At 45.0% G+C, this 18,428-nt stretch overlaps 1 protein-coding gene across 1 annotated transcript in view; it reads right to left on the bottom strand.

Annotated features, from left to right (window-relative positions):
- Positions 1 to 18,428, bottom strand: part of Ge-1 (Enhancer of mRNA-decapping protein 4 homolog Ge-1) — a 37,107-nt gene that overhangs the window by 7,571 nt on the left and 11,108 nt on the right. Inside the window, exons 10-22 of the mRNA XM_074085201.1 lie at positions 17,793 to 17,934; positions 16,253 to 16,359; positions 15,779 to 15,867; positions 15,232 to 15,314; positions 11,795 to 11,868; positions 10,734 to 10,787; positions 9,503 to 9,641; positions 8,766 to 8,939; positions 8,026 to 8,176; positions 5,040 to 5,220; positions 4,532 to 4,697; positions 2,970 to 3,138; positions 2,227 to 2,341 (exon numbers count right to left, since the gene is read on the bottom strand). Of these exons, the coding sequence (XP_073941302.1) occupies positions 2,227 to 2,341; positions 2,970 to 3,138; positions 4,532 to 4,697; positions 5,040 to 5,220; positions 8,026 to 8,176; positions 8,766 to 8,939; positions 9,503 to 9,641; positions 10,734 to 10,787; positions 11,795 to 11,868; positions 15,232 to 15,314; positions 15,779 to 15,867; positions 16,253 to 16,359; positions 17,793 to 17,934 (1,644 nt within the window). The remainder of the gene's footprint in view (positions 1 to 2,226; positions 2,342 to 2,969; positions 3,139 to 4,531; positions 4,698 to 5,039; positions 5,221 to 8,025; positions 8,177 to 8,765; positions 8,940 to 9,502; positions 9,642 to 10,733; positions 10,788 to 11,794; positions 11,869 to 15,231; positions 15,315 to 15,778; positions 15,868 to 16,252; positions 16,360 to 17,792; positions 17,935 to 18,428) is intronic.

Here is an 18,428-nt window from a genome sequence, read left to right as displayed (position 1 = left end):
TCACTCACTCACAAACTTTCACATTTATAATATTAGTAGGATAACGAAATTTGTCCTTAGCAACTATAGCGTCGATTTTAGATTTAATAAATATGGCATATTTTTTTTTAAACTGTCATACATAACCGGGCATCGAACCTGAGGCCGTTTTGTCTAACGTTTCTAACGCCCACGATCCCAATCAATCAAGTGACAATTTTTGTATGCGAAAACTGTCATTTGAAAGAAAGAAAGAAAGCAAATATTTATTCGTGACAAACATGAGAACAATGGATAAAAGAAATAAAAAAGAGAAAAAAAAATAAGTTATGCATGTCACGAAATGGTCCCAAATCAGCAATCTGCCGGTCTTGCGAACGGCGCTGGTCTTCCTTTGGGACCATCTGGTCATCATACATTAAAAAAAAAACACAATAAAACAGTGAAACCGATTTGATTGCGGTCGCGAGCGTCAGACACGTTAGGCAATACGGCCTCTGGTGGAAATCTCTGTAAACAAGTTTGCAAAAATAATTCAATACAGTAAGATTGGTTTTTGGGAGTCTTTTTGTATTATTTATTTCAACTCCAAATTTTGTTACTTTTACGGTCATCCCGTAAAATCCATATCGAAAATACAAACTGAAACATAGATGCACAGAAAAACCAGAAAGAGACCAGCGCTGAGAATCGAATCCAGGTCCTCAGCATTCCGTGCTGCGTGCTATACAAATTTCTCCTATGCACCACATATCTCAGCTTGACTAACAAACAATCGCTAGCTAATCGCTTCCTTGGGTGACACTATTTACCGGACCGGAAATACCGACCGTCTTTCGTGTACACGCCCATAGAAACTGGCATGAGCTTCTATAGGCGTGTACACGAAAGACAGCGTCGGTATTTTCATGCCGGAATTAACCGGGCCGGTAAAGAGCGTCACCCGCTTCCTTAACGACTGTTAAACAACTGCTTATGCACCTTTTTGGTTACGCCTTATATCACAGCAAATATGATCATTTACATTATTTTGGTATCATGAGTAATATTAGGTAGTTTTAAAAAAAAAAAAACTACATAAAGACTCGTCAAGATGGTTTACTTACCCTTATTCTAATGCTAAAAAAAACTTTTATAGTAAGATAAAAGTTTAGTAAAACGGCAAGTATGATAAACTAATTTATGAAACTAATAGAGTTTTTAACGAAGTACTAAATTTCAAACTTGTACAGTCACCAGCACCAATATCTGACACAACAAGCGTGCATAAATATCTGATACGACTCTATTTCTACGGCCGGAAGGACGTGTCAGATATTTTTGCACGCTCCGCTGTGCCAGATATTAATGCTGGTGACTATACCATACGGGTTAATGCAAAATAAATGATTATTCGGGATGATAAAAATGATTAGGACTAAGGAAATTGATTATGGAAATAAGGACATGGTACTTGTACTAGGAAAGGTAAGGATTCTTGCACACAGTTTCTCGTCATGTGTCTTTGGGGTTTCTGAAAAGAGATAAAAGAATAGTTTTTTTGTGATTTTTTTTTTAGTATTTAGTGTGTGCCAAGTTGCATCAAAGAACTCTAGCCAAAGCATTAAGGTATTGAGCAATTTTATTGGTTTCATTTTAGGTTTCATTTTTGCTTACCAGTAGGCGTGTTTTTTTTTTTTATTTTTTATTCAACTGGATGGCATTTGAGCAAGTGGGTCTCCTCATGATAAGAGATCACCACCACCCATAGACACCTGCAACACCAGGGGGATTGCAGATGCGTTGCCAACCTAGAGGCCTAAGATGGGATACCTCAAGTGCCAGTAATTTCACTGGCTGTCTTACTCTCCATGCCGAAACACAACAGTGCAAGCACTGCTGTTTCACGGCAAGATTAGCGAGTAAGATGGATTGTTGTTAAATGCAAGTCTATATTATATGCATAAAAAAATACAAGTTCTTACAGTGTAGAGGTGACGGATCTCTGCATAGACGTAGCTATATTAGGTCGCGGGTGAGTAAAGAAATTGTTTTACTTCAGGACCTCCGCAAAGTAACGCCTGATTACTCCTAGAAATTATTGGCCATATTTGCCCATATTGGCTCAATTTGTCACATACCCGGAATTATTCAACAAGTTAGGCGAATTTGCACTATCTCAGCTTTAATTGTTTTTATCTTTATAAGGCCCATCCCTTTGGCTCAGCTCATAAAAAAAAACCGTAAAGAGTAGTTCGTTGCACAGACCTGTCGGTCGTGCGCGGACGTCTGCGAGGCGGCGGGCGTGGCGGGCGAGTGCGCGCGCGACATCTGCACGCTGCGCGCCTGACGCACCCACCACTCCACTTCCTTCTCCAGCACCCTGCGGACATTAACACCTGCTTACTGAACTCATTACATAAATTTATGTGAGAACAATATTGCGTGCATTTTATTCCACGAACGTGTAAAGCTCACACGACACGCACAACAGTTAGTGTACGACACCAATGTTGAATATAGGCAATTCCCAATCCGTGGGTATTTAAACCCTCGCTACGCTCGTGCCTGTACGGAGCAACACTCACGGGCGCACGGTGTCCCGCAGCATGGCGGCCAGGTGCTGGTGGTCGAGCGGCGGCGGCGCGGCACACAGCGCCTCGCAGTGCCGCGTGATCGCCGCGCGCAGGGCGTTGGCCGCGCTCGTGCCTGTACGGAGCAACACTCACGGGCGCACGGTGTCCCGCAGCATGGCGGCCAGGTGCTGGTGGTCGAGCGGCGGCGGCGCGGCACACAGCGCCTCGCAGTGCCGCGTGATCGCCGCGCGCAGGGCGTTGGCCGCGCTCGTGCCTGTACGGAGCAACACTCACGGGCGCACGGTGTCCCGCAGCATGGCGGCCAGGTGCTGGTGGTCGAGCGGCGGCGGCGCGGCACACAGCGCCTCGCAGTGCCGCGTGATCGCCGCGCGCAGGGCGTTGGCCGCGCTCGCGCCTGTACGGAGCAACACTCACGGGCGCACGGTGTCCCGCAGCATGGCGGCCAGGTGCTGGTGGTCGAGCGGCGGCGGCGCGGCACACAGCGCCTCGCAGTGCCGCGTGATCGCCGCGCGCAGGGCGTTGGCCGCGCTCGCGCTGCCGCGCTCCACCGCCGCGCGCGCCGACGCCTCCGTATTAGCCGCGACTGGCGACAACACACCTCGTTTAGCCTCTCTACACTGACAAGCAATGAGGGCTATCGTTTTTTGTCTCACTAGATGGCGCACTGTTGCGTGAGGTTTTTAAGTATGGCTTTCAAAGACTGTTATTACGGGCGTGAAAACAAAGTTTAGATTAAAATCATATTTAATACACCTTCAAACCGTACCATAAAAATATCGAGCATGCCACAGTGTTGCATAGTCCCCGTTTTGTTCGGAAAAAAGGGAGGACCAAGGTTTCCGAAAGACAAAACTGTCTCAAAACACAGACATTCATTGCCCCGGAACGCATATTTGCCATAATTAATTTCAGACATTGCAAAATATTCACAAAATTATTCTAATTGTAAATAAACCCGCGTAGCTCACCCAAAAACTATGAGGTTTGTCATTTCGGAGACCTCACGCTACACTAGCGCCTCTAGTGGCGAATTCATACGCGATAGCCCTCATTTACGGACTGTCGCAATACGAATAACGGCAAAACTGCCGTAGCGTCGTCGCTCGTCACGCAGTGACAAAAACCGACAACAAACAGCAACGAGACTCGAATGCGACACGAAGCCGCGGAGAATGTCCTTTGGTATGCTTACACGCGGATCCGCGTCAAATTTAAGGCTATCTGTTCGTATTTTTATTAAAATCAGCAGAATTTGTGCTTGTATTAAAACAGATAGGACTAGACTACAGAACTTTTTATAAAAGTAAAAATTTGGAATAGAAATAAAAAATACAAAAAGATTCCAAAAAACCAATCTTGATTTGATTGCTTAGTAACGACATCTCTTGTCCGGGTGAGCGGTTAGTTCCAATGGAGTGCCGAAAAAAGTTTCTCGATGAGGGCTACGGTGTAGATGTCGCAAGCGTCACTGCTTAAGTGGCTAACATAAGAAACAAACAAGCTGAGATATGAGGTGCAAAGAGGAAATTCATGTCTGTACCGTTGACCATCAATGGTGTAGCGGTATAGCACGCGGTACGGAATACCGAGGACCCGGGTTCGATTCCCAGTGATGGTCTTATTTTTCTGGTTTTTCTGTGCATCTATATTTCAGTTTGTATTTTCAATTTAGGTTTTACGGGATGACCGTAAAAGTAAAAATTTGGAATTGAAATAAAAAATACAAAAAGATTCCAAAAACCAATCTTAACTTTTTTTAGTTCCGGCATACGAGGGGAAAGTTTCACAAATATTTTTCATAAAATTGTACGTAAGGAAAGTAACTGAAAAGAATGTCCAGTGCGTGTTAAATTGTCGATTTTTGATTCGTGACTTTGATATTTAACTTACGAAACACATCTTCGTAAATTCTCGAAGAGGATACCGTGTGCTGTAATACACTTATTCAACTTGTAGCTTGTATATTGTATACTCACACTCTCTGAGCCCCTGGTGGAAGGTCTGGCTGAGCTGTCGGAACATGTCGTGGTGTGCGCGCTCGACGGCCGGCACGACGCTGTCCCTGATAGCGTCGCGGAACGCGTCGCGCACCGCCGCCGACACCGCCTGCGACACTGACGCGCTGAGGCGTTCCGTCACAGACTGTAAGACAATCACACCGAAATTACTAAGGGAATACGCAGGCTTGAAGTTTGCAGCTTACTTTACGTGCAGTAATAATACAGCAAAAAAAATGCAACCGAATTGCTAAACTCTTCCTTTTTTGAAGTCTGTTAAATAAAATGAATCTTTATCGAACACCAATACGTAATAAGCAGTAAGCACAGGTATATATAGTACGTATACTATATTTTTTATACCTCGGGCTGGAAAATACGTAAAATTGTCTAAAAAAATAATTGGCGACTTTTTGAATCCCTCGCAGAGCTCACGATTACTCGTTTCGCTCTGGATTAACGGCGCCCTTGCCTCACATAAGTTTACCTTGCTGGTGACCATCTTCTGTATGTTGTCCTGCAGCAGCCCGTCGGTGGCGCTGAGCTTGGCGGCCAGCTCGTGCTGCAGCGCGGCGGCGAGGGGCTCCAGCGCGCGCGCGGCCCCCATGCCGGCCGCCGACGCCGCGCGCGCGCTCGCCGTCTCGCCCACGCGGGCTATGCGCTCCCACCTATAAATAATACAAGCCGTTATTGGATCGCTTAGCAAAGGTGACTCTAGCCCATGTGATGACCGGACAGCCAAATGATTAAGACCTCACTATGCAACTTGAGCATATTCTTCTTTCCTTTTGATTTAGCTTCAACATTATTAATAAATCCTCTTCCTGTTGAAGCAATAAATATGCTCCTGTTTCAGAGTCTACCGGCAGCCGCTGTACGCCGCGGGCGGCGGGTTACGACAACCAAGGCCTGAGGCCCTTGAGCTTTGGTTTTCTAGGACAAGCGGTGCCGTCACTTAGCGACCATAATAAGCGGTGAATGACATCACTAGAACGTTGTCTATGTAAACAGAGCGCGGTTTCCTAGAGAGCGGTGTCAATAACCGCTCTCTAGGAGGAGGAGGAGCGGTATCAACTACGGGCGCTATTGGCTCTGTGCACGACATCAGCGCCACCTAGCGCCAGCAAACTTTTTTGGCTCCGATGCTCTGACGTTTTGAAATTTCATCGCGACATTGTGACAAAAATCAAACCTACAACGTATTAATTTATAATACAAAATTACTGTGATACCGTGATTTGGTTGGACAAAAGGTTGTGAATTCATTTTTGGTCATTAAAATTAAATGAGGTAAGTAACATTTATTCAAAAAGTGTGTTTTATTTTCGTTATGTCAGGGTTTGTTTACTTCATGTTTAGTTGTACTTTTACTGTAAAACGAAAAGATAATTATATAATTGTTCTTATATCGCTAGTAATAAATTAAATATCGTTTTCAGATCAAAATGAGTATCATTTTGAAGACCGGTTTTGTGAGTATCACTCAATATAAAATTTCAACCACAAGCCGTTACATAAGGAAAATTGTTGCTGGACATGTCCGAGATGTAGAAGAATTAAGAACAAAACAGGGACAGTGTTCACTAATTCCAGCTTGCATCATAACACAAACATAACAAACAAACAAACAAACTAAAATTAGGTAAAAGTCTATACCAATTGCTTTGTTAATGACAGATTCATACGAGTATGACAGATGACAGAGTTTAGATTATTTCTTCTTTTGGCTACTATGAGCGCTAACCTAGTGGTTCACACCCTCCCAATATGAGGGCACCGCAGAGCCTTAAGCCTTGTTCGGACTAGGCTAGTATTTTAGTCTAGTGGCGAGTAATTTAGTAGCTAAACGTGTCTGAACACCAAAAAATTTGTCGAGTGGATTAGTAAGTAATTTAGTCGAGCCAATCCATTTTATTCTATTTTTTTTAGTAGTCTAGTAGCGAGTAGCACCCCCCACCACGCGTCCGTGCTCACTCGGCCGCCGGCTAAACAAGTCCGAACCTGTCGATTTAGTCGAGTTCATTAGTTGACGTGAAGAAGAGTACCACTGACTTGTGAGCTTTACTCGACTGTAATGCGAACGATTTTTAGGCAGTAGCGAATAGTTTAGCTACTAAATTACTCGCCACTAGACTAAAATACTAGCCTAGTCCGAACAAGGCTTTACCCGTGCGTGAGCGCAGTCTCTAGGGCGGCGGCGGTGGCGGGCGCGTGCGCCTGCAGCGCCTCGTCCGCGGCGGCGCGCACGGCGCCCGGCACCGTCCCCGACACCTTACCCGTGCGTGAGCGCAGTCTCTAGGGCGGCGGCGGTGGCGGGCGCGTGCGCCTGCAGCGCCTCGTCCGCGGCGGCGCGCACGGCGCCCGGCACCGTCCCCGACACCTTACCCGTGCGTGAGCGCAGTCTCTAGGGCGGCGGCGGTGGCGGGCGCGTGCGCCTGCAGCGCCTCGTCCGCGGCGGCGCGCACGGCGCCCGGCACCGTCCCCGACACCTTACCCGTGCGTGAGCGCAGTCTCTAGGGCGGCGGCGGTGGCGGGCGCGTGCGCCTGCAGCGCCTCGTCCGCGGCGGCGCGCACGGCGCCCGGCACCGTCCCCGACACCTTACCCGTGCGTGAGCGCAGTCTCCAACGCGGCGGCGGTGGCGGGCGCGTGCGCCTGCAGCGCCTCGTCCGCGGCGGCGCGCACGGCGCCCGGCACCGTCCCCGACACCTTACCCGTGCGTGAGCGCAGTCTCCAACGCGGCGGCGGTGGCGGGCGCGTGCGCCTGCAGCGCCTCGTCCGCGGCGGCGCGCACGGCGCCCGGCACCGTCCCCGACACCTTACCCGTGCGTGAGCGCAGTCTCTAGGGCGGCGGCGGTGGCGGGCGCGTGCGCCTGCAGCGCCTCGTCCGCGGCGGCGCGCACGGCGCCCGGCACCGTCCCCGACACCTTACCCGTGCGTGAGCGCAGTCTCTAGGGCGGCGGCGGTGGCGGGCGCGTGCGCCTGCAGCGCCTCGTCCGCGGCGGCGCGCACGGCGCCCGGCACCGTCCCGACACCTTACCGTGCGTGAGCGCAGTCTCTAGGGCGGCGGCGGTGGCGGGCGCGTGCGCCTGCAGCGCCTCGTCCGCGGCGGCGCGCACGGCGCCCGGCACCGTCCCCGACACCTTACCCGTGCGTGAGCGCAGTCTCTAGGGCGGCGGCGGTGGCGGGCGCGTGCGCCTGCAGCGCCTCGTCCGCGGCGGCGCGCACGGCGCCCGGCACCGTCCCCGACACCTTACCCGTGCGTGAGCGCAGTCTCTAGGGCGGCGGCGGTGGCGGGCGCGTGCGCCTGCAGCGCCTCGTCCGCGGCGGCGCGCACGGCGCCCGGCACCGTCCCCGACACCTTACCCGTGCGTGAGCGCAGTCTCTAGGGCGGCGGCGGTGGCGGGCGCGTGCGCCTGCAGCGCCTCGTCCGCGGCGGCGCGCACGGCGCCCGGCACCGTCCCCGACACCTTACCCGTGCGTGAGCGCAGTCTCTAGGGCGGCGGCGGTGGCGGGCGCGTGCGCCTGCAGCGCCTCGTCCGCGGCGGCGCGCACGGCGCCCGGCACCGTCACCGACACTGTGTTGCGCAGGCTCGACACCGACCGGGACAGCGCCGCCACTTGCTCTGGAAACAAACACGCACGCATTAACCCATTACAGGGTGTTTGGTAGCTAGGTGCAAAGCTTTAAGGGGGTGATAGCCGAGGTATTTTTGACCATTTTTAGCCATATATGTCTTAGCCGAAATTTGTTTTTTTTATGGCACAGAAAAATGAATTTGTTCCAAACTAAGACATTTTTAGTAATTTCGAATGCCTCTATTTTGTTTTTGTGGCAAGAAAGACACTCTTATTTAATTTGGTCCAATACACATTAAACTATCCGAAATAAAAGATTTTGTTTACAAATTAACGCTCATTGGGGCAATATTGCCTCGTGACTATCAAATTCTGTGTATTTTTCTAAAATTTCCAAATTTTCAATAAAAAAAATAAAAAAAAATCGGCTGAGACATATATGGCTAAAAATTGACAAAAACACCTCGGCTATCACCCCCTTAAAGTTTTGCACTTAGCTACCAAACACCCTGTATAATGCCGCAGACTCCAATTACTATTGAACACTGAACAAAATAACCCCGTGGTAAAAGTATCCCACCCCGACTTGTTGAGCGACTGGCTGCCCGATTTCTCAGCCGACGTCGCTCCACTCACCAGTCAGCTGGTCCAACTTCTGCTCAAGCGCCTCCCGCCTCTGCGGCGACACGCTGGCGTCCCGCTCGCCCGACTTGTTGAGCGACTGGCTGCCCGACTTGTCGGACGACGCCTTGCGCTGGTTGGCTTCGGTTATCTGAGCCAGTGATATCTGCGGCCAGGTCGTGTCGTTGTCTGCAGAATGAGAAAAAAAAAGTCATTTACAATGAGGGCTGTCGTTTTTTGTCTCACTAGATGGCGCACTGTTGCGTGAGGTTTTTAAGTATGGCCTTCAAAGTCTGTTATTACGGGTGTGAAAACAAAGTTCAGATTAAAATCACATTTAATACACCTTAAAACCGTACCATAAAAATATTGAGCATGCCACAGTGTTGCATAGTCCCCGTTTTGTTCGGAAGAAAGGGAGGTCAAAGGTTTCCGAAATACAAAACTGTTCAAAACACAGACATTCATTGCCCCCGGAACGCATATTTGCCATGAATATTCACAAAATTATTCTAATTTTAAATAAACCCGCGTAGCTCACCCAAAGACTATGAGATTTGACATTTCGGAGACCTCACGCTACACTAGCGCCTCTAGTGGCGAAATTCATACGCGATAGCCCTCATTGGTACCGACAACCAGTGTTCAATCGTAAGCTTTCCTATTCTAGGTCCCCTCTCGTAAATTGACCCCATACTGCGAATATTTTGCTTGAGACCAGGGCTCTATTGGATAACATTAACAATGCTTACTGGGCAACGGCGGCAACTGCGGCGGCGCGGGCAGGCCGGGCAGCGCGGGCGGCGCCGGCAGCTCGGGGTAGGGCTCCGGCCCGGGCTCGCTGTCCGCAGCCGCGGTGCGCGACGACGCTTCTTCTTCCTCTTCTTCCTCCTAACACAAATATTCATTAAATGCAAGCTTGAAGGTATTTCAAAGTTGAACTCTCCATAGTATGATCGCCGTCAGTTGATAAAATAACTTCATATAAAAATCAGGGGTTCTCTCATTACAATGCGGCCCGCCAATTATTTTTACCGATAAAAATAATCCGTACTAATATTATAAATGCAAAAGTGTGTATGTTTGTCCGTCTTTCACGTCGCAACGGAGCGACGGATCGACGTGATTTTTGGCATAGAGATAGTTTATGGGCCAGAGAGCGACATAGGCTACTTTTCATCCTGGGAAAATGCAGTTCCCGAGGGAACAGCGCGCAATAGCCGAATTCCACGCGGAAGAAGTCGCGGGCAAAAGCTAGTTATTTTTGTATAACACAGAAAACTACACGCAAAAACCCAAATTACACACTCGAAACCCATTTCAGAACGAAATCACGAGTTCAGAAGTGGATTTACTGACTTAGCAAAACTTTGGTTACATTATTGAACTTGGTTTTTTTTTATATAAGAGGGGGAAAACGAGCAGACGGGTCACCTGATGGAGAGCGATCACCGTCGCCCACGGACACCCGCAACACGAGGGGAATCACAGGTGCGCTGGCGACCCTTTTAGGAATTGGTAGGCTCGTTTTTTAAAGATCCCTAAGTTGTAACGCTACGGGAATGTTGCCGCAGTAAGCTGATTCCAGATCTTCGTCGTGCGAGGAAAGATTCGCTTAAAACGCACGGTACTAGCCTGCCATTCATCAAGATGGTGAGGATGGAAAGACAGACGGTTCCTCGAAGTGCGGTAGTGGAATTTAGCCGCAGGCAGCAATTAGAACAGTTCGTCCGTGTCGTCCGTTCGTCATATGGATCCCTAATTATTTGTAGTGATAAATATAGCCTATATGTTTTAGCGATAACGTAGCATTCTAACGGTATTTTTTTTTAAATAGATCTGGTACTTTTTCTGTTAATTCATTACCAACATACAAATCTTTCCTCTTTATAAGTAATATTAGTGTAGATAGATGGATAAAACAAAACATTACCACTCCTTACAGTCGGGTAAGAAGAAGTCTAAAATGTATACATAGCTCACCATATTTTCCTTGTAGTACGTATCGTCGTCGTTATGTGACATGATTTCCTGCACCTGAAACGTGACAATAGGATATCTGGGCCCTGTTTCTCAAAGCATATTAGTGTTTTGTCTCATAAATTGTATGAGAGAAAAAACCCCCGACATTAAAAACGCCAGCAAAAATAAAAAAAACGCCCGAAAAAGACGCCGACATTAAAACGCCGCCAAAAAAGAACTAAAAAGTAAAAAATAATTATGCACTACCTAGTATACCTAGCTGTCGCCCGCGACTTCATCTGCGATGAATTCGTTTATCACTATGCTGGTTTCCCGCAAAATTAGCCTAAGTTAATTTATTATAAGTACGTAGTAATATTTGTTTTTATCTAAGCGTCGTCGGTGTCGGGGGACCGCTAAGGTTAACAGGAAAGTAAAGTACATATGTTGTATTTTTTAAAGTATTAACCTTAGCGGTACCCCGACACCGACACGTTGACAGTATTTTGTATACTTTATTATTTTATTATAGTTGAACAGTAAAAAGTATATATATATATATATTTTTATGGTATAGGGGGCAAACGAGCAGGCGGATCGCCTGATGGTAAGCGATTACCGTCGCCCATGGACACCTGCAACACCAGAAGAGTCACAAGTGCGTTGCCGGCCTTTAAGGTAGGAGTACGCTCTTTTTTTGAAAACTTGAAGGTCATAGCGGTCCGGGAATACCGCAGGCGATAGCTCATTCCAGAGTTTTGCTGTGCGAGGCAGGAAATTTCTGGAAAAACGCACAGTAGAGGACCGCCAACCATCTAAATGGTGAGGATGGAAGTGTTGTCGCGTAGGTCGGTGGCGAAAGGATGCGGCAGGGATCAACCCGAATAACTCCTCGGAGCACTCCCCGTTGTACATGCGATAGAGGATAATAATGATAATGATAATAATGTTCCCTACATATACTTTTTACTGTTTAAACAAAATAATGATTTTAACAGTATGGTTGGCAACCCTACCTCGGACTTCATACGCTAAGGGAGAGTTATGCAAGCAATCGTAGTATTAGTTTAAGTGATAGTTACCTCGCGACTGGGACTGGAGCCGCCCGAGGTGAACTTGGGCGCCGCCTCGGCCGCGCCGCCCTCCGCCGACATACCTGCCACGAAAAAGTATCCTATTTTATTTTGTGATTTTCCGCATTCATCTAATAAGTTTGTGTTTCTGTATACAAATTGACAATGCGACAACATTTGTTGAAGATATTTGGAGAAGACTGATTTTTAAAAGGGTCTTTTAAAATTTTTAAGGTTATATTTCAAGATGAACGGCACCCTAAGTGTCATGAGGCATGACACGAAGTTCAGCTGCTGTTTTTATGTTTCGAAGTATTCGATTGATTTGAACCACTATGAGCGCAGACATTATGAGACAAATTTTACACCAGCGATACTCCATGGTCATATAATAAATAAATATACATATAAAATAATTTCTTCACAATAAGTTTCTTAAAATATTTTTTTTTAATAAAAGCTTACTACTTATATAGTTTTTGTTGAATGCACCTGGATTGCCAAACAAACTTACACATCCGTACCCGTACCGTAGCATATTTCCACTTAACCCGATCACTAAAAGAGGGTGAAATTAGACTTTCAAAATTTTACCTTGACAAACATACAAACAAACATTGCAAGTTAAATAAAACCTCAATACACCGTCAACAATAATACAACCGACCACGAATCGTTCTGAATTATAAGTAAAATGTAATATTTACCTACTTAATCCAGTGTACCACTTTATAACCTAAAACCAGCACTGACTCAAAAACGTTTCAAACATGACGTAAAACAACACTCTTAGATTCCAAAAAGGTCCAACCAGAAGTTATTATATTCTTTTAAACCACTCGCAAAGTTTCAAACTAAACGAAAACATTTTCTTCGTTAATCTGGCGTGCTATAGAATGACACTTTAAAAATAAAAAATTGTAATACCCTCAAATAATACCTACTACTAAAAATAAATGACAATAATAGTGATACCAAACTTTCAGTATCTGCATACCAGTCTAAAAAAATATTTATACCGGGTGCGCCCTGTAACAGGAGCAAAAAATTAAATCGCAGGTTCTGCTACTCAAATGTAACCACTTTAGTTCTGCAACTTTCAAAAATTAAGTAGTTTCGTTCCAAAGTAGTGTTGTTTATTCCAAACAAATTAAATGGTATTTTGGTACTACATAGTCTAAGGCAGTGTTTTTCAACCTGTGGGTCACGACCCCCTGGGTGGTCAGGAAGCCTCTTTAGGGGGGTCGCGAAGCTCCTACAAGTGGCTGCGAAAACTACTTCAGTATATATTTATTAAGAAAATGTTAACTAATCATATTTGGCACTAAATAAAATACCTACATGAAAAAAAAACAAGGAGCTGGGGGGTCGCGAAATATTTCTTCATACTAAAGGGGTCGTGTCACAAAAAAGGTTAAAAAACACCGGTCCAAGGGTATTTTCAATGTATAGCCTAAATGACATCGCCAGTCACGTAACAAAATTACCGATTTCGCAATACATTGCTAGTCTAATTAAACTTTAAACTATAACAAAAATTATAATACAACTTATTTTCAAAAGTTGTAGAACTAAAGTGGTTTAATTGTTTGCTCCTGTTGCAGGGCCCACCCTGTATTGTTACAAATGTGAATAATGTTTTGTCATCGCATTTTATTGAAAAGATCGTATTTATCTTGCTTTAGCTAGCTGACTGAAGTTTACTGAAGCTAATTGAGATAGCCGTGGAAGAAGCCGTGGTGGCCTAGTGGTTTGACCTATCGCCTCTCAAGCAGAGGGTCGTGGGTTCAAACCCCGGCTTGCACCTCTGAGTTTTTCGAAATTCATGTGCGGAATTACATTTGAAATTTACCACGAGCTTTGCGGTGAAGGAAAACATCGTGAGGAAACCTGCACAAACCTGCGAAGCGATTCAATGGTGCGTGTGAAGTTCCCAATCCGCACTGGGCCCGCGTGGGAACTATGGCCCAAGCCCTTTTGTTCTGAGAGGAGGCCTGTGCCCAGCAGTGGGACGTATATAGGCTGGGATGATGTGATGATGATGAATTGAGATAGCAATATATATACGAACATATCCGACAAAGTACGAAGGAAGAACAGTATACAATAGATCTGTACATGGAATTTTAAAATAAGAGTTAGAACTAGGGTTGAAACTTTTGGATGCTCACCGTGGTTCTAGAATCCAATGAGTCGTCATATGTTGTTATATAATTTTTAAAGTCTAAAAATAATACGATGCATTAGTTTAGGGTTTCTCAAAGTGGGGTACGCGAACCGTTTACGTGAAAGGTTTACGTGATGGTGGCTGCAAGACTGGCAAGATTGGTTTTTGGAGTGTTTTTTTTTTTTTATTTCAACTCCAAATTTGTAACTTATTCGTTTGTTATTTGTTGTTGTTTGTTTCAGTTTGTATTTTCATTGGCAAGACGGTTCTTACCTATATTTGTTACCTTTTATTGAAATAAATAATATACATTATATTATCATGATGATTGAATTAAAAATAAACTTAGTTTCTCCAATAGCCAGTTTTATTACTTTCTTTTAGGGGGGGGAGGGGAGGTAGGGGTTCGCTGTCGTCTAGAAACTTTAACAGGGGTACGTGGAGCCATAAGTTTGAGAAACCCTGCATTAGATACTGTGATAATGTTGTTACACCGTAAAGTAAACACATTGTAATAGAATGCAAATAAAATTTTCATAAATCTTTATAATTATTTATAGTGACCGCAGCATACAGGTGACGCGATATATATATATAATGATTTATCTAATTACGCACCCCCTTTGACATTAGTGCTGTGATAGACTACTAATAACTTTTTCGTAACTTAATATTTAAAAAATAATTTGAGTAATATTGTCACTTTTGATAAAAGACGTTAACACAACTACAGTCAAAATTTAACTGAATCATTTTAATACGAGTTGCGAAATTGAGTACCTATTGATTTGTTGGTACCACAAAGATATCGTATCGGATATCTTTTTCAAGAATATAAGTTTAACTTCAGTTGATGTGAGTAGAGAAATCTTTCTCAGCACAAAAAAGAGTTTTTGATCAATCTACAAAACATTTAACCCCACAAAATATAGAAAAAACAATAGCGGTCCTTGCTTACTACCTTTTTTAAAAAGAACATGAAATAATAATTGATGACGATTATGATACACTTATTCCAAAAGCCAGTACCGCCTCAGGTAACTGGAAGTTATGGTACAGTTGAAGAAGTGATTTTTGGTGCTGTCATATAAAGTAATTGTTTTAGTTTATTTTGATTACTAACATTAATGGGTTTTACTGTATTATACAGTATTAAATGCGTTAGTAGACTTTGACTTCAAAAATTGTTTTTAAACATATGACGACTCCATGGATTCTAGAACCACGGTATAAGCATCCAAAAGTCCCAAGCCTAGTTAGAACAAATGTATGGTCTTACTTCCTGTGGACATTCGCGGCTTGCCGCTAACATCTGGTGTCGCTGACAGTGGTGGGTCGTCTTCGTCTCTTTTACCTGGTGAACTAAAGAAAAAAAAAATTTTTTTAGCGTTCAGTACCACATAGGGGCACTTTATAGAATCACTTAGTCCGTCTGTCTGTAAGTAACTTGTAAGTTCTAAGGAACTTGTGGAACTAATAAGTTGAAATTAAAATAGTAGATCTATGGTCACAACCACAATAAACTAAAGATTTTAAGTTCACACAATCAAAAGATACCCCTTTGAAACTTTACTTCCTGTGAATATTAATTTCCATTGACATAAATTTGCGAAATTTGGTAAGAACTTTTTTTAGTCACCTACACTACATGATTCAATCCATCCGTCCAGGAAAAATCCATTATGGACGACTGGGAACGGACGGCCCAGACAGTGCCGGATTCTCACCGGCCAAAAAGCCCTGCTCCACATCCCCAACTTCAAAACTGTTGTTGGGTCATTGTTGACCTCGAAGCACCAGCCTACAAATTTGTAAATTTCACTAACCTGAAAGCATCTGGTGTCATGAGATTGAGCGGCTGCGGGATAGAGGGAGGAGACTCTGGCCGTTGACTTATAAGGCTTCCGGGCTGCGTCTGACAAAACATTACATCAGTAATAGGCACGCTCATAGACTTTGCAACACACTTTTTTAACATAGCCACACTGCCATGGTGTAAAACAATAGAAAAACGAAAGAATTTTTACTTTGTTATATTGTCATAGATTCCTAATTCCCTTGAACTTATTGTGTACATTCTATTGCGCATTGGGCCGCACGAGGCTAAGATACTTACTGTGAGAACGTTCCACGGTGGGTCAGGAATCAAATGGTTCGATTATACATACCCTTGAAGAACCTTGTCGCAGGGAGCCTCAGCTGCCTTTAATGAGATTTTTTTACAAGTTCGGTAAATGCTGCCTGCGACAGGGTTCTACTGAGTGCGACATACAAACTAGTCAAGTACTCCGGGCACTGACCTGGCTGCGCATGAGCAGGTTCTTGAGCTGCTGGCTCTGCTGCTGCAGGATGCTCGACGCCAGCGCCGGCGCCGCGGACTCCTCCTCCAACACCAACTCGGAAACGCCTGGCAAATACCGTTCATGTTAGAACATTGACGTTATTGAATACAGCGGCGTCTTTAGCCCATGTAGCGCCCGTGTGCAATTATTACTTTACCGCCATCTAGGAAGCGCGCGGTCAAATTGGAATAGGTACAAAGTGTGACAAAGTCCCGCGCCCGTGTGCAACGCACACCCTGCACTATAGGTAAAGACGCCTCTGATTGAATAGATGATATTGATACGGACGATACGAAATGATATTGAAGAGACAAGTTGACATATTTTTTTTTTACTTATAAGTAACAACTATTTCTGAAAAAGTTGTTCATTTTTCAATATTTTGAACATGAAACTACCGTGAGATTCACTCGTATTAAATGATATTGTAACGGATAACTCACGTCTTAAACCGAGTTTAGCTCGACATGTTTCGGGCTATTTCGTAGCCCTTTAAGACGTGAGTTATCCGTTACAATATCATTTTTCAATAGTTCAGTTGTCAACTTATTACTGACGCTTATAACTGACGCTGTTTCACCACAAAAAATAAGTAATATTCTTTTCATCACACTTGCTCGTAAACAGTGTCGTAACATGCAGGCTACCTTGGTTGCAACCCCCCAAATAAAACCCTCGACCTTAATGTGCTTGTCATGAAACCCGTGGTCGGTCAATGAGTCATTGCGCGTACTAATTTTCATGTCATGAAGCCCAAGGTCGGTAAAAGAGTGTGATACTGCATGGCGTGCAGCAGCGCCAGCAGCAGCGCGGCGCGCGCACTTCGGGCACATGCTGCGTGGGGTGGGGTGGCGCGGAGGCTGGCGCTGCCAAGAGCGTAGTCAGCGGTATCGGCAATTTTTGGAAAAAATATTAGTTTTTCTTTTACAAATATACAATTTTACTCGCAAATGTGATGAAAAACATTGTATGTCGCACGGGCGGTACTAGAATTACGAACATCGACTCATTCTAATAGACTCTCGTTCATAATTCCTTGTTTACCGCCCTTAAGACACAATGTACTATTTTAAATCTATACAAAACCTTGTGGTAAAAGTGATAAAAAGTCAGATAATCTTTGTTGTTGGATCCAATAGAAAGTTTTGATGTTGTTACAAAATTAAGATTTTTTCCTCACAAGATTTCGTGACGTTTTCCTTACGTCAAGAAATTTTGGATGTTTTATGTAGTTTATGTTTTATGATCTCGTCCTTAGGGTTAATATTAATAATTTCTTGACAAAACTGATTTCTTGTCATTTTCATGACGGGACAACTTTTTGAAAAATACTCATATATATTTTTAAAACTACCTCGGCGTTTCAGCTATGTAACTTATGTATATTGAGGTAATTTCAAAGGCAAGGCTGGCCCTTGAGATGCCAAAGCCTATGTGACGAAGCGTCGTCATCCAAATGATGGGGGTCGTATTAAAGGTTTCTGACGCGGGCACTGACCGTGCGTGGGGCTGGCGGGCTGCGCGAGGCCCCTCGGCGGCGGCTCGTACACCAGCTCGGCCTCCTGGAGCCCCTTGGGCTGCACCACGTACAGACGAAGCCGCGCGCGTCGCCCCAGCCCGCAGCCGCCGCTCTCCACCTCCTGCCGGGAGACGCGGTCGGATAACACTATACTTCATTCAATTTAGAATTGGAGGCCACAGCAACATTGTATTGCGTCTGCTGGTCAACTATTTCTTACCTAGCAAATAGTCCAGTACAATAGTCTGGGAGCCGCAAAATAAAATTGTTTTAATGCCACTTTATTTGCGTGTCGTCAATTGTTATTCTAGTACAAATTGTAAAGAGATTACAGTTCACGAGCCGCAATACAATGTTGCTGTGGCCTCCAATTCTAAATTAAATGAAGTGTAGTTGGTACAAGTGAAAAACGCGGCTTTTTATTCCAGGCGTTTGTTTATATCCTCTCCGAGCCGCTGGCGAGGGTGAATAGTTAAATCGAGGGTAAAATGGGTTTCTCACTCCGCTTTTCACTTCACTTGCGAGTAAATTAAACGGCAACATTGCAAAAATGTTATCATACATAAATAATTTGTATTGTAGAATAAGGATTACAAAAAAAAGTAAGAAATGTAA

Source organism: Choristoneura fumiferana, chromosome 3, assembly GCF_025370935.1.
Source record: "Choristoneura fumiferana chromosome 3, NRCan_CFum_1, whole genome shotgun sequence".
Classification (NCBI taxonomy): Eukaryota; Metazoa; Arthropoda; class Insecta; order Lepidoptera; family Tortricidae; genus Choristoneura; species Choristoneura fumiferana.
This window is presented reverse-complemented; position numbering and strand designations above follow the sequence as displayed.